At 50.4% G+C, this 21,103-nt stretch overlaps 1 protein-coding gene across 5 annotated transcripts in view; it reads right to left on the bottom strand.

Moving 5' to 3' along the window:
* Window positions 1-21,103, bottom strand: part of NTRK3 (neurotrophic receptor tyrosine kinase 3) — a 325,185-nt gene that overhangs the window by 236,609 nt on the left and 67,473 nt on the right. For all 5 annotated transcript variants that reach the window (XM_037910851.2, XM_007060361.4, XM_043524704.1 and 2 more), the window contains 2 exons: window positions 17,968-18,042; window positions 16,340-16,411 (listed from right to left, as the gene is read on the bottom strand). In XM_037910851.2, the coding sequence (XP_037766779.1) occupies window positions 16,340-16,411; window positions 17,968-18,042 (147 nt within the window). The remainder of the gene's footprint in view (window positions 1-16,339; window positions 16,412-17,967; window positions 18,043-21,103) is intronic.

Genomic DNA, 21,103 nt, shown 5'->3' with positions numbered 1-21,103 from the left:
TCACCGTTAGTCTCCTTTTTCCTCCTCCACCCTATTTCCTGTTTAGTTAGCAGCTTTGCTCATTAAGGGAAAATGTACTGTCCTCCTTTAATGAACGTGCTAAAATTACCCTAGCAAGTCCCAGCAGCAGCCACGGTGGCAGCACAGGCCCACACCACGATTCGGGCTCTGCAAATATTAGACTAAATTGAAATCTCAGATCGCTCAGCACAAACCCCCAATAGGCCACAGCTGAGAGAGAGCCTGCCAAAGCACCCGGCAATGCCAAACGCACGCAAGCCTCTCGCTCACACGCAGGCAAAGTGGATGAGTTAGCAGAACAGGGCTCAGCATTAAATTGACAACGCCAGCGTTAGCCGCTGGCTATTCCCTCTGCAGCGCTCTCTGCCTGGATTCTTCCAGGTGTCACCACAAACATATCAGCACTACAAAAAAGCAAAAAATCGTTTCATTCCAGCCAGGAAATCCCCAGTACCTTGCCCTAGCGTCTCCCAAATGCTGCAATGGATGAAGGGGGTGAAAGCCTTGTCCTCTTTGTGAGATTGCCAAATGCTGCCTCAGAACATGGGGCATCCCAAACAGCATCACTTCATGATCCTAACACACATTGTCTCCCAGTGCAAGGGTCACAGCCAGCAGTCACGACAACCCCAGAAACACCAGCATGAATGCCAAGATTTGGTCCTGCGGGGGAGAATCAAAAGATTTTCACCACCAGCCTGGTGGAGCCATTGCCCACCGTGACGCATCACAGCACATCCCCCTTTCAAACACCAGCCCCTGTATCTCCTGGGATGCACCTAGCCAGGCCAGGCCCGTTCTTAGGCAGGAGACCAGAGACAGCACTCCAGCCACCCTCGCTTTGCGTTCGCTGGCAGCCGGCATTCTCCACAGCCCCCAGCTGCTCCTGCAGCAGAATCTGAGGGGGAAGAAGGGTGGGTGGAGAGGTTTTATTTTTTTTCAGCGACAGCATTAAAACCAAACCACAATCACGACGCAAGGGAGAGAGAGACACGGGGGGAGGAGCGAGGGCGTTTCCCCTGCCAGTGCTGCACAGGGTGAAATTGCCAGCAATGTGCACACACACTTATGGCACCCTGGAGCTAGGCACTAGCAGCTCATCTGCCACACGCCTTTCCTCCCACTACAAATGATAATAACAACGTGTATACTGCTAGCACTTTCATCCCAATGGATCCCAACGCGCTCCAGAGTCCACAAAGCCTTCACACACGGTCCCTCATCCACCACCCCCTTTCTTCCAATGTGTCTCTCAGCTGCACCCTGCTTTACTCAGAGATGGGACCACCCCCAAAGGTTCTGTGGTACTCTGGGCTTTGCTTCAGCATGTGACAGAGATGGGGACCAGTCACAAAGGTTGGATCCAAACTTTCCCATGGTCTGGGGTGGTTTAGAGGCCAGGGTTTGGCTCTGGCTCTCTGTTACGCTCATCACCCTTTGCCTGGGGGCTGTTTACAATGTTCTCCTCCAAGGACAGCTGGATTCAGAGGATTCAAGCCAATATTAAAAAGCTGGCTCGGCCCTGCAATGGCATTTCCTGAGCCTGCCAGCTCCCCCCTCAGGGTGAAGGCCAACAGCGCTCGGAAGCACTTTACTTCTCAGTGCAACTAGCCAGCCTGCAGTGAGAGGAGCCTTCCCCTGCACTTCAATCCTACCATGGAGAGAGATCCACCCCCGAGTGCCCTTCACCCACCCCACCCTCCTCAGCCCACACTGGGGTAATTGGAACCCAGCTGACCCGGAATGTAACCGTGCGTTGGGCTTCCTCCTGCTGCAGTGCACAGAAGCAGTATTAGTGCTGACGGAGGCCAGGAGGTGCCAGCTGACAACTCCAGCAAGAGGCAGGGCTTATTGTGCTTGTTTGCCTCACAGTGCTTGTTTCCCCCAGATGGGAGCAGACAGTGAATGGCAAAGACCCATCCCCTGCATCCCCAGCCCCGGATTTCCAGCAAGCCTGGGGTGAGGCAGACCATTCCACAACGGAAGAGAGATCCCAGCCACGCTGAAAATACAGGGGAAGATACAGAGAGTGCCTGGGAAGGGAATCGTGGAAGGGCCCCTCCCTCCGACTCCACAAAGCATACAGAGAAGCCAGAACCCACAACACAGTCACAAAAATATTCAACAAGGACCCAAGATACTTAACTACAGCTTCCAGGCACTGTGTATAGAAACAGCGAGAGCCAATGGATTAGTAAATCACCTTTATGGAGGCACTAGATGGAAGCCCTGCTGGACAGATAGCTCTTGAGGAGAGCGTGGGGAGGGGCTGGGGAGTTTTACACAATCAACCCACAACTGCAGTCGTACTAGACCTATGGTGAACAATATCGAGCACGAAGCCACTCAGGCAGGCTTGCTTGGCGCAATAGCTGAGCTGCCTTTTTCTGTCCTCAGAGCCATGTTCCAAGCCCCCCTGGTTTGCTACATGCACATAAGGCTGGAGGGTGAAAACCAAAAATGCCAGCAGACCTCCGAGCAACCCCCATGGTACCGAATGGCTGGTTAAAAAAACCCAACTCCAACAGAGGGGGCTCTGTGCCAGTGGCCAGGCTGGGAGGGGGCAGCTCTGCAGGTTCTCTGGACTTTGAAGAAAGCCGTGGGCGGGAAGCAGGGGGAAATCAGCAGTAACAAAACAACCCAACACGAGGTAGACAAAGCACTTGGCAGGCACTGCTAAATAGTTTCCAGTTAATTAACTGATTACATGATAGAACAGAAGGGGATTCGAGTGAGCGCTGTTGACCTTTAAGAATAATTAATATCATCAGGATCACAAAACTTGTCCAAGAATAATTAGGCACATTTTAATATTACATCCAAATCCAAGGGGGTGGTTCTGGTTAATTTAGAGGCACAGCTCCCAGCACCTCTCACCCCTGTTCCACTTTCTTGGAGTCCACACACCCCATTCCTACCCCAGATATCCTTCCCTTTCTTCCCTACCCCTCTGCCCTCATATACATTCTTCCCATCCACTTCCTTTCCCCCATCTCCTCCAACTCGTTCCTCCTGCCTGATGATTTCTTCTTACTCCACCCTATTCCCACCATTATCCCTCTCCAGCCTGGTCCCCATTCCTCACTAACCAGAACCCCCCAATTTTCTCTTTGTTCAACACCTCCTCCCTTTCCACCTCCCCCATCTCCTGCTCCCCACTCTCTGCTTTCCTCCCACTCCTGTGCTTCTCCCTGACCCACATCTTTGTGTCTATCAATGCTTCCCTTTCCTCCCTGTCCCCCTGAATGTTGACTCAAAGTCAGAGCAGTGGCTGGGTCTTTGCCTCAAATTTCCCCAGCAACAGCCAGCCCATGCCCTGCCTTGCCAACGACACGAGTCCTCTCCCTCCCACCAGGCTCAAACCTCACTAACCACTCATTTCTCACTCCAGCTTCCCCCGCTCACCTGCCTCGCCCAGCCGGGTACCTGGCTCTAGCGGGAGCAGATAGGGAGCCGTTCCACCAGGAGAGAATAGAGGTCAAATGAATTTGCTCCTGTGTGAGCCGCTGAAGCCTTTGTTCAGAAGATCTGAAAAAGAGCCACAGCCCTGGGATACAACAGCTTTTGAAGAAAAAAAAAAATCTCCTGCTGTTGATTGTTAAAACAACCATGGCTTGATATTTTACTAAATTATAGATAAAGGAAAATGGTCTTCAATGGCTGATGAAGCCAGGCTGCTGCCAAGAGATCTGTGTTTATACCAGCTAATAAAAAGGAACGATTGCCATTACCTCACGGCACTTGCACCCCAGCATCAGAGCGGAGGGAAACTGCTTCCAGTGCAACTTCCAAAGGGAGTGCCGGAGACATCACAGATAGACACAGCAGAAGACATGTGGCCGAGAAGGCTAGACAGCCTACACCAGTGGGCAGACAGGGTATGTTGGGTGAGAGGAGAGGGTCTGTGTGGAAGTAGTTTATGTCTGTTGCGGGCTGGTGTTGACTGGGCAGGGAAGGAGAGGACAGCCTTGTATCTCCCGGACTGCGGAGTGTTTGTGTGGTCTCGGCAAGCATCTGGGGGAAGGTGGTGTGTACCTGTGGCAATGGGGCGCTGGAGGGAAGCAAGCCTGGATCTCAAGAGAGGCTAAGGTTTTCCTCCTGGAGGGAAAGGAGGAAGGCAAGTAGCAAAGGGTCCCCTGCAGCAGCAAACGGATACGAAAGCAGCAATCCAACATACTCTGCAGAGACTGATGCATTCAAACTATTTCCCATCGAAAGGCAAGAGAAATGCTCAGCAGACAAGACAAATACAACACCAAGGAGGAAGCTGCCCCACCCCAAACTGCCAATTCTCGCTGGGACCCCCACAGCGTTTGTGGGGCATCAAGACAGCAGACATCAAGGTGACTACAGCCCAAGCCTGTGGTTAGCAGCATTCATGCAGGGTAGGATGGCAGCAAACAAGCACAGGCAGAATGGGCAATCTGCAGCTTTAGAGCCACCCCTGCCTTGCCTTTACCCCCAGCCTCCCTTTTTCCTATTCCATTCAGGTTCTCAGGACACGTCCAGCACCGCGGTATCTGACTCCGGAGAGGTCGTCCTGTCTGCAGAGCCTGTTGCTGCTGCACGGGGATGACTGGGAGGAGTGGACAGAGGGCTGGGTGATACGTTTATTTTTGCTGGAATGTTGGGCATGTGGGTGGCCTGTTGTGAATGCCGGGGTACCCGTCCTGGGAGACAAGTCCATTTAGGCTGACAGGTGGGATGGGCACTGGGAGATCAGTTCAGGTTAGAGAGAATTATCTGCTTCTTTTTAATACAGACACAACTTTGGAGAGATCTAGCCCATGCGGTGGAGGGAGATAACACAGGGGTCAGAGGAGAATAATTCAGACAGGCTGGTAGTACCACAGAAGGGTCCAAAAGAAATCTATTCTCCCCTCCCTCTCATTCACCCAAACCTGTCACTCTGGAGCCATGGGGAGCTCTTCCTCCTGCCCCCCAACATGTGGCTGCTGGAAAAGGACAAGAAAAACAGACACCTGCAAGTCCACCACTGGGGCCCTGTTTGCAAAATAGTGATCATATGCCAGCAGTGGGAGCACTGGGAAGAGGGAGCTAGGAGAGGGAAAAAGGCAGGTGAATATGGAGGGGGCCAGTCCTGAAAGCCTGGCATGGACCTTGCGGCTCTCCTCTTTTCTGATTGGAGGCTGAGGGGCTCTGCTTCATGCTCTGGCCTTGGTGCTGAATGGCACTGGCCCTATGGCAGGTGCAAGGAGAGGTGACATGCTGCAGCTAAGGGACTCAGGCACCAGACTCCCACAGCAATGGATCAGAAGTAAACATGCACCTCATTGGGTGTAAATGTATTCAGAGTGCAAGGTACCTGGAATAACTATATACTAGTGCACTGGGGATCCAGTATAAACACACACACACGTCACCATGTGTTCACATTCCCGACTGAGAGGGGCTCTAGTGGAAACACACACTTCCACGGGATCAGGTCTGCCACCACCACTCATCCCACATTACTGCTGACACTCACTGCATACATAACCGGAAAGACAATGCAAAGGCAATTCCAGCCAGGCCTCCTCGTAACACCATAACCCCACAGTGAGCTCGCACAGATGGGCTAATAAAGTATGTCACACTGTCTCCCACATCCTGCATAATCCACCACTCGGCTTTTAACATATATAAACAGGGAGGGGGAGGGGTTGGTAGAAAAAAACTAGAATTTTATAACAACATTTTACAATTTCAATAAAACGTGCCAGTGAGTAAGTTATGGCGTATTAAATTCTGGCACAGTCACATGCAAGGTCTGAATTAATGCCCCATCATTCACGCCCTGTCATGCCTTATTGCTTAAACAACACTCTCTTTGACTGTCTCTCTTTCTCAGGAGCTCTGTTTACTGTCTCTGAACCCCTATCCACCCCACCATCATGTTGTTAGCAAGGCGGCATCCTTGTAAAACCCAGATAAGATCACTTGTGAAGTCCCTCTACATTCTACTATGCTCCTACAGTGATGGATCTTCCCTCCCACCCACTTAAACGGTGTCTTCCAAGTCCCCCTTGGAGACCAGTCCTCTTCATTTCATGCCCCCCCGGGCACCGCCCACTGGAAGTGGGAGGCTGGATATGGCTCCCCACCACAGCCGCTTAACATACCCTATTGTATTTTCTGCAGAGTCAAGCAAGGTGTTTCTGCCTTCAATGGGCTACCAGAGGCTGCCTCTGAAATGCTATTCCCGCTGGCCATAGGGGTGTGGAAGTGAATTCTGGCCCCTATTGCCCATGGACCTCCATACCACGCCTTACGGGAATCAGGTCTTTCCACATTTGTTTGCTCTCTCTTGGGAGATGAGGAGAGATCTGACAGGATTTAACTAAGTACCAGGTGTTCCCCTGGCTCAGAAACACTATGTGAGGCATGTCTGAGATAGGTCTCCCGATTCTAACAGCATGTCTTGCAGAGATATGCCGGCAAAGAAGCTCCCAGTTTCATCCATTTGCCAGCGAGACGACTGATAGTTTTTTCAAAACGGCAGCATGGCATGAAACCAGAAAGGCCCTAGGGAGTAGGGAACAAACACCATCCCCGTGTGATTTAACTGGAAGTGGTGGTTCAACGCATTAAAAAGCTTCAGAACAAGGTGGTGTGTGAGAGTGAGACAAGATTCTGAAGAGCTCAGACATCACAGTAATGGGCAGATACAAGGACCTGAATGGAATAGGACACTTTCTTTACATCACTGTTGTTATAATTCATCTTCTTGGAGTAGCGCCTAGAGGCCCCAACCAGCTTGTGGCTCCATTCTTCTAGGTGTTGCACAGGTGTAGCCCCAAAGAGCTACAGCCTACAGAGACTAGAGAACAAAAGGACTATTATCCCTACCTGACAGAGATGGAGACACAGGGAGATCAGTGACTCACCAAATGGCACACAGGAAGTCTGTGGCAAAGACAGGATCAGCACCCATATCCCCGAGTCCCACTACAGTGCATTAACAACATGATCATCTCTCCTCTCTGTATTATTGTAGAACACATCAGTTCTTAAGCAGGTTTGGATTCTGATGGAGGCAGCCAGGCCTGCAGCAGAGAGCACAATCTAAGTGGCATGCGGTCCCCAACTCCAGTCCTTGCTCTGCTAGTGTGTAGCCTTGGGCAAATCACTTCACATCTCTGCATCTCCATTCCCCATCTGTAACACGGGGCTAACACTCCCCTGCCTACCTTACCAGGGCATGGTGAGGATGCTTGTGCAATGCTTTAAATGTGGATGGTGTTTATAACTAGAGATGCTGAGGCATATCGCTGCAGTCAGAAATTCACCACTGGGCCTTTGGAATGCTGTTCAAATGAGCTAAGTTTACAGTTGCCAGCCCTGTGGGAAAAGCCAGACTGTCTGATGTCTGCACGGAACAGGTCTCTCCTTTGGCCTTGGGAACAGAGGCTGCTAAAGTACAGAGCCTGCCTGTGCTGATGTTCCAGCTGAATGAGGATATGCTCCAAATTGATTCAGTCTGAGGTAACAATTGGAAATAAACATGCCATCCAGCCACTGCTGATTAGCATAGTGGCTAGGCAGTGTGCTATGCCGGCACGCAGGAGACAAAATAGGGAGGAGGTCATGGGGGAGGTATGGAATCAGAGGGAACATTATTACTATTTATTATACCTAGGGAACCATAGACATGCACAACTCTTTACAGAAGAACTGGATCACTTAGTAAACAGGGCACAAGCAAACAATGTGTACTTTAAATACAGCTAAATGTAGACAAAGCACGTAGGTCATACTTATGCCGTGCGGGACTCTATCCTAGGAAGCAGTGGCTCAGGAAAAGATTTGGGGGTTGTGGCGGATAATCAGCTGAACGTGAGCTCCCAGTGTGATGTTGTAGCCAAAAGAGCTAATGCGATCCTGGGAAATCTGGATTAGGAGCAGAAAGGTTACTTTACCTCTGTATCAGTCACTGGTGCGACTGTTGCTGGAATCCTGTGTCCAGGTCTGGTGCCCACAATTCAAAAAGGGATGTTGATAAATTGGAAAGAGTTCAGAGAAGAGCCACAAAAATGCTTAAAGGATTAGAAAACAGGCCTTAGAGTGACAGACTCTAAGAGAAAAATTGAGTTAGCTTAACAAAGAGACGGTAAAGGGCTGACTTCATTACAGTCTATAAGTATCTACATTGGGAACTCATTTAATAATGGACTCTTCAATCTAGCAGAGAAAGATATAATGCAATCCAATGGCTGGACGTTAAAGCTAGACAAATTCAAACAGGAAATAAGGCATACATTTTTAATGGTGAGAATAACTAACCGTTGGACCAATTTACCAAGGATTGTGGTGGATTCTCCATCACTGGCCATTTTAAAATCAAGATTGGATGTTTTTCTAAAAGATCTGCTCTAGGAATTATTTGGGGGAAGTTCCATGGGCTGTGTTAGACAGGAGAGCAGACTAGATGATCACAGTGGTCCCTTCTGGCCTTGGAATCTATGAAAAATAGACCAGGGCAACTGACCCTGCTGTGAGTAAGTAACAATTCAAGGGCCTGCTCCCAAGAAGCGCTGAGCTCCCTAATGTCCTTACAGCACAAATGGGAACTGAGAGGTGCTGAGTACTGGCATGATCAGACCTTTACTTACAGAGCAGATAGCAATGGACCACATCCCCCGCACAGTGTGGTCCTAGTCCATAACGCTGTCTCGCACAGAAATACAATTAAAGAGTAATAGCGCCCAAGCTAGGAATGCCAAGTATTGCCTGGGAGATGGAGGGAAATCAGGAAAGATTGATTTGCTATGGATGTATCTGATTCCTTTTCATAATTGCTTGAACTGTTCCTATGCTGTAGTTCAGGTTGGAGGGAGAAGACTGGCAGGCGTGCAGGTAACAGCTGGTAGCCTACTTGAAAGGCCTCAGTACAGGAGGAGGAAAGAGGATGTGTGGCACCCAGGATCAGAAACAGTGAGAAGCCCCGGAGTTGCTTAGTGGAGGAGAGCAGAGTTAGACTTTGCTCCTTATAAAACAGATTAACCTGGCTGCTTTAGAGAGAGGCCCAGGATCACTATCCAGGGAATAAGAGCAAGTGATTTTTGTGAAAAGCAATTGAACATCATCGAAACAATATTAAGTCTGGTGTTTTGTTTGTTTATCCATTCAGCCCAAGATCCTGAACAAGCTCACACAGCCACCCAGGGCAAAGTAGTTTAAACAATAACACACATGGCAAGGCTGCGCAGTTACACAAGGGGACACACAAACCTCACAAGCACCATGGATCAAGTATCTCCAGTCCTTCAAGACGTGTGGGTATGAGATGGAAGGGTACTTCTAGTGTCTGAGTGCCTTCATGAAGTGTCAATACAATGAGCACAGCGTGACTCAGCAGCCCTGATCTCTAGACTGTGTGGTACCCAGGAGAGGAGTCATGGGTCATGGTCCTGCCTTGATCTAGAGATAATCCTGCAATGCTTCTCCAAAATATTCTAGTCCAAAGCTCTTCACAGACCACGCTTATCCACGCACCCCTCATTCTTTCACCTCGCACTGGAATGCAGTTGGCTCTGGGGTGGAATACAGCTGCTCTTTAACAGCACTCAGCAACTGTACCAAACAGTCCAGGAAGTGAGGCAGAGAAGAATCCTGTATCCAGTCAAAAACAGAAAGGGAACCTCAGGTAATCAGGATGTGCTTTCCCAGACTAGAACATCGCCAGGGCACTTGGGTCAAGGCCACGCTCATAAAGTATATCAACATCGACATGTCATGGTGAATGGGCAGGGCGGTCTAGGTTAACTACATCACAGAAGCTGGCAATGGAACAGGCCTGTTGGATCATCCACCCCATCCTCCTCCCAAGCCAAAGACACACTTAGCCCAGTAGGGCCTTTCCCATCTCTAATGTCCATAAGTCTTCAGCCCTTCAGCCCACCCCCCAATCTATGTGAGCAGAGAAGTGACAGACACAGAAGAGAAGATAAAAAACCCACAGTGGGACAGAAGGCAGCCTATATATGGCAGCATTCAAAAGCCAAACAATCTATCACCCCACCACCCCGCTACCCAGAGAGGGCAGGAGTCACCACAACGACTCCATGTCCTTTGTATTTACTAACCTGGCTATAGTTGTACAAATGTGGCTCTGCTTTATCAAAGGCCTCCATCCCCACACTGGCAAGCCCTGCCAAGGGAGAGCTCTGGAATGGGAACGGTGTCTCGGCTGGCCTATGAACCCATTTAGAGCTCACAGAAGCCTCCAGAAGACAGATTGGGGAGAAAAGAAGCCACAGAATGCGGGCGGAAAAAGCAATTATTAATATTCTAAATGGAATTCTGACTACTTAAGCTTTATTTAAAAGCGCATCTGACTCTATAATTTCAGGGCCTTAATTTGTTTTCTTTACTACACCAATAAATAAGGTGCATGTGGTTATTCTCCACAAATACAAACAGGTGCTTTACAGACTGGCTGACTGAGAGCCAGTGATTCAAGAAAGCGTTTAGAGGGAGTCACATCCTATTAGCGGGTGACCTGAGACCGGGGGGGGGGGGGGGTAGAACGTGAGGGGGTTCACGGGGAAGGACGCAGTTCTCAGTCCAAGGAAAGGAGCTGGCGGCAGAGGACCATCATTGGCTGGTAAGGGGATTCAAGGGAGGCTGAAGGGACTTACACCTCTGGGACCAGCATCAGCTGATCTGAATGGCAGGGAGGGATGACACTGTCAGGCCTCCCAACCAACATGGAACGACGGACCTGATGGGAGGGATGGAGCAGACATACAAATATATTAATATCTAACTCACACCAGTCTGTGGCACTGTGGTTCCTTCTCTCCTCTCTAGCTTGCATTTCCAGTCCAGCCCTCAAACTCCTTGACAATGGCAACGGGATTGGTTTCCTCCAGAGAAAACCACCCAATTGTTTTTAGTCTCAGTTTTATCGCTGTCCTTTTCTTTTTATCTCTTGGAGATGAATCTGGTGCCAGTTTGGCAGCCCTGGCATTGATGGCCTCCGCCTATGGGACAGGCTCTGCAGAGAGAGCTTCTACATGCCATCACACTCCATTGACTGTTTCAGCCCTGGGACATTTGGAGTAAGACCAGAGTTCAACCTCTAGAGGCCAGCCAATGCTGGGCCTCTCTGCTGAGGCCCTCACAATGTCAGGGCCACTGAGTATCACTTGTAGCAGTGGGTTTTGTGGTAGCCCAGTCCCCAAAAAGGATCTGAGACCCACCAGATTTGTTTCATATAGTCAGCTAAGCTCCTGGAGTCCTTGTCCCTGCCCTCCCAGGACATTTGTTTCCTATTCTCTCCCAAGGGCACATTATATGAGCAGATGGAAGTTGATGTCTATCTTTTGGAGGATGGGGAGAGGGAAGGTCCAATTCAGGCAACAAGACAGAGAAACATAAATCCTACATCCACCCTCTCCCACACTGCTGCAGAGGGTGTTCCCCACTGCAACGAGAACTCCTGCAGCTCCCATTGTCCAGGAATGGCAGACCATGGCCACTGGGAGCTGCGGTCGGCCGTGCCTGCAGACCGTCAATGTAAACACTGTCTCACGGCCTACCAGCAGGTTACCCTGATGGGCTACACGTTGCCCACCACTGGTATAAACTCTCAACCCTATTAAACAGGGCAACATCTAGATTAAGCAGTTTTTCTCACCCCACTGGATATTGCAGTCCATAGTATACAGATTTCCCCCGTTGAAATCTGGGCCAATCTCTTCTGCTTAAGTCTTCTCAGTGTCCTTGTTGCTTCCAGCATGGGTGGGTGAAGGAGAAAGACCCCGCATGTGGCCCCTGTGTCTGCTTTATAACCTCAGTCGCATGTGTTTGGGGAGCACGAGTCCAGGCATGTCTGGGGCGTTGCTGAGTCTCCAGACAAGGTTGAGCAGTTCCCCTGGTGTGGCCCCATGCGTGAGAGTCATTGCATTATAGCTCCCTTGCTGGACAATGGTTGTTGATGGGTTGATTGATACCCCGCCCAGGTGTTGGTTACTTTCCTTGCTGTTGCCTCTGGGGAGTGAATATCTGGCTGATTCCCCAACTTGCAGCATGTGTCAGTGACCACCATACAACACAATTGTCATAACTTCATATGTATTAATGATATACATATATGGATAGAGAAATGAATTTCAGCAGATCATAACCTTTCCCCTGATACCTTACAAGGCATGCTTTATATGTAAGATCACGATCATATAAAAATGAGGACTATGGGGGTTACAAGTCGCTCCCCCAAGGTATAGTATGTCACAGTGGGCTAAGGCCATTTATGGATCCATATACCTCCAGTCCAGAGTTTGTTTACATCAGTCACTCACTGCTCCCTTCCCACCCCCTCACCCCCCGCACATCACATACCAAGGACTGTGCGCAGGGCTGACTAACCACTTAAGGGCAGCTATGTCCCCTGTTAGAGGGCACTGGAGTATTCAGACACTTCAAGAAGCTGAACGCTGCAAAACCTCTCAATGGCTTCACCTTCCCTTTCTTACTCTGTGCAGGAAAAAACTCATTCAGAGCCATTATCTTAAATAAACTCCAACAAACCAGAGATCCTACAATTAGAGCTGGAGTAAGTGATCATCTTGTGATTGCACAGCTGGGGTCTGAAGACTTGTAAATGCACAGAGAACGGAACAGAAATAGAAGAAGCTGGGAGAAGGCAGAGAAACCCAGCTTGTCTGACAGGAGAAAACCTCTCTCAAAGCTGTGGGAGGAAGGGGAGAGAAGACAGACAGGTGGATGGTGTTGGGATTTCCCCCAGGGAGGAAAAAAAACCCACCATCAACCAGTAAAGGAGTTTAAATCAGTATGCAAGCTTTCCCCAAGATACAAGTCTGCTGCTGCCCCTCAATCCCAGCTTCCAGTACCTCCTACGATTCCAGTCCTGGGCCCCAACATGCCTGCACTATTGCCCCTCAATCTTCCCCATTCAGCTTCTCAGTAATTCCCCAGTCAAGCACTTGGTGTTGGGTGCTTCAGAATCCATTTGCAAATTATCCAAACCCCCAACAAACACAAAGAGACAAGACCCCCAAATGAGGGGGTGGAGGGCAAAGAGGCGATGTCCCCTGCAATGCTGCATCCTGAACTGGCCCCCGGGTTCCACTTCTCACAGCCCTGGCTAGTTGAGCCTCAAGTACAGTGACAACACCATCCAGCAGGTCTTGGCCCTGACATACATCCAGCTGTGGCTCATGGAGGCCATTCCCCTTGATGGGGACTGGGGCAGTATGCCTTGATCTTACCAACCATTGAACCCAGCTACAGCAGCCTGAGACTCCAAGCAGAGTGACATTTCCACTAATCCTTTTATCCCCAGCTCCAATGTGAGGCTGCCTCCGAAAACGTCAGGTCCGCAGCAGGCTGAGCTCCTTCTGAGGCAGTGGCTGGCTAGGAGCCCGAAAGCTGCCCTGCCATGCTGGTACAGTCTTACATGCTGTCTCTCTGGAGGGGTCCCCCGAGTGCCACCAGATGTTCAAGTGGCAGATCCAATGGCTGAGGTGAGGTGGCCTGGCACAGTCCAAGACAAAGGAGCCACAGGAAGCTTAGGTAGTAAAGTGGGGGGCAGACCATCTAGACCAGGGATCAGCAACCTTCGGCCCACAGCCCGTTAGGGAAAGCCGCTGGCGGGCCGGGACAGTTTGTTTACCTCCAGCATCAGCCGGTTCGGTTGATTGCAGCTCCCACTGGCCACGGTTTGTCGTCCCAGGCCAATGGGGGCTGCGGGAAGAGCGGCCAGCACAACCCTTGGCCTGCGCCGCTTCCTGCAGCCCCCATTGGCCTGGGACGGCGAACCGCAGCCATTGGGAGTTGTGATCGGCTGAACCTGCAGATGCAGCAGGTAAACAAACTGGCCCGGCCTGCCAGCGGCTTTCTCAGGCGGGCCGTGTGCCAAAGGTTGCCCATCCCTGATCTAGACAACCAGCAGCAGCCCAAATCCTGGTCCAGTTGGACTCAGAATCCTGCCCTGCCCCCATCTATCTCACTCCACTATCTCAGAAATCACCTTTTTGTGTTATCATTAAAGCCACTTCTCCTCTAGGATCTGGAAGTTTAAGAGCTAAGAACTTCCAGGCTTTACATTAGATCAGACACCACGATGAACAGAAAAGCGGGACAGAGAGCCCCAGGTTTGGGCTTCTCCCATCATCACGCTACATTTTCTTACTTCAAATCAACAGCTCTTCACACTGTGAAATGCCAGAGTTAGGAGAAGTCTTGTCATTTGAGTGGCTGGCATGGTGACCAGGGAATCTCTCCGTGGAGCAGACAGGTAATTCCAGAGATGATCCAAGCTACTATAGGAAGCAGGTAACCGTGACCATCAGGCATGGAGAGGGCCCTACGGCAAGGTGATATGTCTGAACAAACAACCAGAACCAGGGACTGAGCTTTCTCTGGACAGGAGTACAACAGTCAGAAGAACAGACATATTTCCTCCTCTCAAGCTCCATGGTCCCACATGAAGGACTAAGCATGCCTAGGACATACCACCAAAGCCCAGCTACTTAGTTTAAACAAAAAACAAAAAAGTTAAGGATACCAATTGAACAATGTAGGTACCTATAGTAGCAGACCCAAGCACTTCAAGGCAAGGAAAGGAATCTCAAGCTAAGGATGTTTAAATCTTACATGGCCCACATAGTAAACAAACATTTCATCACCACACATCAGCCTTAACTCCGACCCAAAATAAAAGTGATTTGTCCAGCCATCTCAAACTACAAAACTGAACTCTTTCTGAAAGTAATAATGGCATAGGTACACACTAATGGCACATACTGATCAGCCTCTAATGCAAGTTCACCTACACAACAATACCATGAATCAATAGATATGCTCCTTACCTATTATAGACAATATTACTCCCAAGAAACAGCAACCATAGGTATTTTACCCAACAATTCAGCTGTCCGGTGCTAAATGCGTTATGCAATTTCCCCATTCAACAGTATCCCGTCAAAAAAAATATTTAGATATCCCAACCAAAATAGCCAAGAGTATACATTAAAAACAAAATCCATGGGTCAGAATTAAAACTGTTGTATTGTGATGAAATGTGCATTCCTTTCTGCTCAGTAGGAACAATGTGTGTTTATTAGGTGGGCAGTTCAAGTTCTGTGACATCCTTAACTGTTCATGTGTTTGATTTTAAGTGCTTGGGTTTTGCAAATGGCCTGTTAGGTAAGTACACTGCTGTCACTTAGCAACTGTAACTAGCTTTCACAATGAAGCTTTTAGGCATTTGTGTTAACGTGAGCTCTGTGCACGCAATCAAGCGGCAAGTCTACCCCATCTCTTTTCACCAGTAACATGCCCATATGGCTGGCAACACATGCCCACAGAATCAAAAAGATTATTTTTTTTAAGTTATTACCAGTTTTCATTGAAATGTCTGACAGCACACGATTGAGAGCAAGCACCTGGGCTCACACACAATGCACCGGAACTCACAATAACCAATCAGCCCACCTCTAGTCTTTATGCTGGAGCTCAGAGGGATCTGATCCCATATCACTCACTCAGACAAATTATTTCAGGCCCTTGATGCACTTTGCACACATGCTGGTACTCCAGCCTTTTCTGAAGAGAGAAATGTCGCCCATCAGCCTCCAGTGCTTGTACGTTCCGTGGGACACAGTCCAACCTTCCCAGATACTCCTCTGGAAAACTGGACGCTACCTACTGGCTTGCCTCCTTCCCATACCAAATTCCAGAGCACCGCTTCCTTACCATCTCCCCTGATCCTCCAATAACCTCCAGCAGGAAGCATCTGTGCCCTGGGCCCACCTCAAATGCCCGTTTAACAAGTCAATAATTAGGAGCACAGCTGTCAGCCACATGCCTGAAGCGACAGCAAGATCTGTGTCTGCAAAGCCCTCTGTATTTGTCACGTTAATGAGCAGTGCAGGCTCAGGCTCTGCACTAAGGGCATGCTGCCACCACCACTCTGCCCGCAGTCCCCTAAACTCCACAGAAAGGGAAACTTCCGCTGGCCGCTGCAAGGGTGCTAATGAGGCAAGTGCTGGTTACAGCCACAATCAAAGCCAGCCCAGTTCTTAGACACCTAAATGTGTCGGCTTCCCAGCAGGAGAGAACTCTTCAGTGCTCTCACTTTCCCCACACCTCCCTCTCTGTGCCCTCCTCCCCCATCCCCTTCACTCTTCTCTTCTACTCCCTTCCTTAATTCACCTTTCATTACTTCTCTCTCCTTCTCCCTCCTGCATCTCTCCTTTCACGCTTGCCCCTGGCTTCCCCCCGAGGGGTGACAGCATTGGAGATAACCTTTCCAAAGGGAACAGCAGGGCAGGGGGGCTACGTTACTCACATGTAGCGCAGATGAGGGTTCTTGGCAAAGGCTCGCGGCTGGATGCTGCGAAGTCCTGAGTTCTTGATTGTCCTGGAAGGAGATTTAAAAGGACAGTGATGTAGTAAAGACTGAGGATCAATGGGCACTCAAAACCCTTTGCTAAACTCGAGGAGACGGTCGAGAGACAATGCCCATAAAACTGAAAGCGACAGGCAGAGCAAGACAGTTTCAGGAGCGGACGCTCAGGGAGTTAGCAAGCGTGGGGAGGGGTGAACACTTTAATCTCTCGCCTCAGAAGACCTGGGTAAGGTCACAAATAGAGAGGAGTCTGGTTGTCTCAATTTAATCTGATAGACCTAGTACTGTCAAGAGCAGGCGTAGCATGAGCAGCCGCTGTGCAAGCCTCTCCTACGCAGTTCTGCCAATGCACCGCAATCTTGACCCACAGCACTCCCTGCTACTGCAGCCCTGGGCTTCCCCACATGGCATTATCAATGCACTTCAGTCTTCACCAGCCACACTCCCTGCTATTCCAATCCTGAGTTCCCAAAACAAATCTCTGCCAGTGCCCCTCAATCCTGACTGCACCCCCCACTGCCCTTGCTACTTCTGATCCATAGTTTCCTTGGGCCCACTGTTCTAGAGATCTGTGATGGACATATACATCCTTTGGGGAGCACCACACACACATTTAACCCAGAAGAAAATCCCTTTGCTTTGAGCACTTGAGGACAAGTGAGTTTTTCCCAACATGATAAGAAGAGCCGAGAAGGATTCTCTTCCTCTTGTGCTCTGGCAGAGCTAAATCAGCCCCAGGGCCATGATTTCTTAATCTCCTCTGTGGACAAAATACCAGACTCCATTGCAGCTTTCCTACACTAAATCGCAACCACCAGCCCAGCCTGGGGACTGGTTCAGTGCACAGCTCACTGGGGAGCCGAGTCCAGGAAGCTGAGCGATATACTGTAGGTTTCCAACTGAAATGAGGTTGGAGAATTACAACTTAACCCCTGGTGGACATCTGTCCATATTACAGAACCATCACCCGGTATAATCCAGTGTCTGATCAAGAGAGGTACAGGGACAGTTTAAGGCACTGGAATGGGATTTGAAAGGTCTGGGTGCCGTTCCTGGCTGTACCGCAGACTTCCCGTGCGACTGACAAATCACCACCTCTGCTCCAGCTCTGTAAAATGGAGATTCGACTACTTCCCTACCTCACAAGGGTATGCTGAGGACACAGTCGTTGTGACTGCAAAGCACTCAGCTGCTACTGTGATGGGAGCCATGTAAGTAACCAGACAGATAGAAACAGCTGGAGTTTCACATCTTAGGAGAGCAGTGCAGCGTATGGACCCAGATCTGGACCAACAGGGGGTGATCCAGGTTAGGACTGAAGAGTATTGGCAGAGCTGTGTGAAGTTCACAGTCTGCCTGACCAGGGCTCCATCTAGGACTGGAAAGCAGCAAAAGTTAAGGAGAAAGGCAAGGTTCTACATCTGCCTGGGAACCGTCAGTCATACTCTCAACATCATACGTCAGAGGCCGTAGGATGAAAGGAGCAATATTTCCCCGCTGCAGCCTGAACTGGCTGCCGCCAACACCACCCTTCAGGTCTCTCGCTCTCACACATGCATGATACTCACAGCCTCTGGAGTCCCGTGTACAGCTCCATGTCTACAGCGTTCAGCGTCTGCAAGTTCTTCCAGTTCTCTATGTGTCTGTGGAGAGGAAGGAAAGGCTCAGCCCTAGGTACAACAGGACAGTCAGTCTGTTCCACACAGTGGAAGTGCTGCACGACCCAGGCAACACCCAGGAAACTGTTCATAGGAGACATCCACTCCCTGGCTTTGCCCAAAGCCCTATGCAGGGGGAGGGTGTGGGGAATAGACACTATTGCATCTGCAACACCCACATAAGCTGCTGCTCCCGCACCCTGGAGCTCATGTGGTTTCCATTATAACCCCCCAAAAACAGTTTCTCTTGGTTTTTTTATTATTTCCAATTCTCTGCAGCTTTGGGGGTCAAGCCATCACCTTGGGTTTCCTCTGGTCCCATCCTTTAATATTTTATTAAGGGGCCAATGGAGGCAGCTGGGTCTAATGGTTAATGTAGCCAACAGGGAGGGAGGAGTTTTGGGCAAGTCACTTCCCCTCCATGTGTGTCTCACTCTGCCCATGTATAAAGCAGAGATAAGGATCAAGATCCCCACATAAGAGACACCGGAGCCACTGGGCAAAAGGCTAATGCAAAATTTAAAAATGGGGCTACTGAGCCCCAAACTGGCTCTGGATCCCTGTTCCTGGTGGCCAGGGAGAAGAGGGGTTTGCTCCTCTGGCTGAGCTGCCCAACAAACAGATAAGGTCCCTTCAGGGCTCAAGTGCACTCAGCTCTGACTCCCACAGATTCAAAAAACCCAGCCTTCAATATGGCCTCGGATGGGTCCAGCCCAGCCACAACATATAACATCCCCATGCGCAAGAGCCAGAGGTAAGGGCCCACCTCAGGGCTCCCGGTCTCTGAAGCTTCCGGAAGGCAGACATCTCTGAAAGCAGCCCTCATCACAAACTGATCCAGGGAAAGGACAGAGGGGACTCCAACCCCCCAGACAGCTGATCCACCAACCAGAATTTGTACTGACGACGGTAGATCTGATTTCCCGTTTCCAATCAGCAGGCTCTTCAGCACATGGCGAAGGGGCACCCCTGCATATAATGGGGCACAGGTGTCCCCAAAGTTAAGCATGCAGAGTCTCTGCAGGTCTTTCACCAGGTGAGGGAACAACAGCTTAGGAGTCAGTGGCAGGTCTGTGGTCCTGGGCTAAGCAGGGAAGCCTGTGGGGCTCCTGCTACGGGTGACCTCCATGACATTGAAGAACCATTTGAGTGGCAGCTCATCTTCAAAAGCCCCTTGGAGCCAGGGGAAGTTAAAGGTCACAGGGATCATATAGGGAGGTGGAGCGGAGATGTACCAGAAGGCTTATGGGGCCAAGGAAGTCTGTTTCTCTCTCCACAGGGGATGTTCAGCTGCTATACACACGGGATATGGTTTCTACAAAGGCTTTACAGAGAGGCTTTGCCTGCTGCTCTGTAAACTAGAGAGCTCAAAATAAACACCTGACCAAGGCGGCAGCCTGCTCCAGTAGCTATCTGTTGCTCGTCCCTCTAGCAGAGCCAGAGAAAGGAGGAACAGCACCATGGAGATATGATGCAGGCACGTGCCCAAGTTTGTGGCTAGGGCAATAATGAAACAGATGAATCTTAAAATAAATACATTCATCCAGACTGGCCGGGAGAGGCAGCCGACGCATGCTATCCTCACCTGCTACGGCCCACGCCGGCAGCTTCACAAAGGAGACAGCTTTACCCCAGTACCCTGGGAACGGGCCATTTGCCACGGGCAAGGATTCTGCCTGCATAGATGGAGTTTAAACACCAGTGTGGGGGGGCTATATTGTGCAACACCAAAGTGTTAAGAGTATCCTGACTCTTTAAGGGGCCACGCCCTCAGCCAAAGGTAAGGTGCAAGGTGCAACTGGCCCCAGCCAAACCCAAGGAGTAAAAGAGCTACGAGGAATTGAGCAGCTCCATCTGCGATGGGGAAAAGTCAATGATTTCCCCTCTACACGCCCCTGCTCTGAGCAGAGGGGCAGCTGTGGTGGCAGAAGGAACCTAATCCCCACACCCACAGACACACAAATGCAAAGAGGGCTTGAGGGAAGCCTGGGGCAGCCAGCGAGGAGCAGAGGCTGTTGGGATGGGGTGTTGTAGCAGAGTCTGAAGGGGAGATTGTTTGGCGAGGGGGTGGTGCGGGGAGGGGGAAAGAGAGCCGGAGGCTACTGGGGGAAAGGGTTATGGGGGCAGTAGGAGCCTGAGACAGGTGTAGGGGGGAAGAGGGGGAATCCAGGGGTGAAGAAGCTTCCCTTGTTCTGCCCCTTTCTGCACCATTCGCCCCCTTACCCTCCCTGCTAGCAGCTACTGCTGCTGTCACTACCCCACCTGGAGCTCCCCACCCGACCCACCAGCAGCAAGAGGAGCAGGGAGATGGGGGAGGAAGAAAAGCCACTTATCCATTGCAACCTGGCTCCCCAGCAACTCCCCCGCACCCGCTTTGCCTAGAGCCCGCTGGGCTGTGTGAGCTCTCTCTAGGGATTGGTCTGCTTCCATGGCCCCAGCCCTGTAGCACCTGACGCTCTCTAGCGGGTTTGTCCTCACCCAACTCGTGTGAGGCAAGGAGCTGTTAGGGGTCTATTACAGGAGCGGGTGGGTGAGGTTCTGTAGCCAGCAATGTGAAGCAGGTCAGATTAGATGATCATGATGGTCCCTTCTGACCTTAAAGTCTATGAGTCTCTGAGCTATTGTTGTCCCCATTTTACTGGGGAAGCTAGGCACAGAGAGATTAAATGTCACATAGGGAGTGTGTCAGAGCAGGGATTTGAACCCAGCTCACAAGTCCCAGTCCAGGGGGCCATCCTCCAGCCAGGAGGAAGGGGGATAACTCCTTCCCTGCCAAGCCCTGGATGGGGACTGTACACCCCATTCCTCCTTTCCTGGCCAGAACTTGGATTTGCAAAGCAGGGTTTGGGGCGAGGTGCTTTGGTTGGGGTGACTGCGATATACTGTATAACGGTAATGGAAGGACCTGGTCACACATGTAATCCAGAGAGACACGACAGGGGAGGTAATATCGTTCATTGGACCAGCGTCTGTTGGGGAGAGAGACAAGCTTTTGAGCTTACACAGAGCTCTTCGGGTCAGGGAAATGTACTCAGTGTTACAGCTA

Source organism: Chelonia mydas, chromosome 10, assembly GCF_015237465.2.
Source record: "Chelonia mydas isolate rCheMyd1 chromosome 10, rCheMyd1.pri.v2, whole genome shotgun sequence".
In the NCBI taxonomy this organism is placed as follows: Eukaryota; Metazoa; Chordata; order Testudines; family Cheloniidae; genus Chelonia; species Chelonia mydas.
Note: the sequence above shows the minus strand (reverse complement) of the source record. Positions and strands in the feature narration are given on the sequence as shown.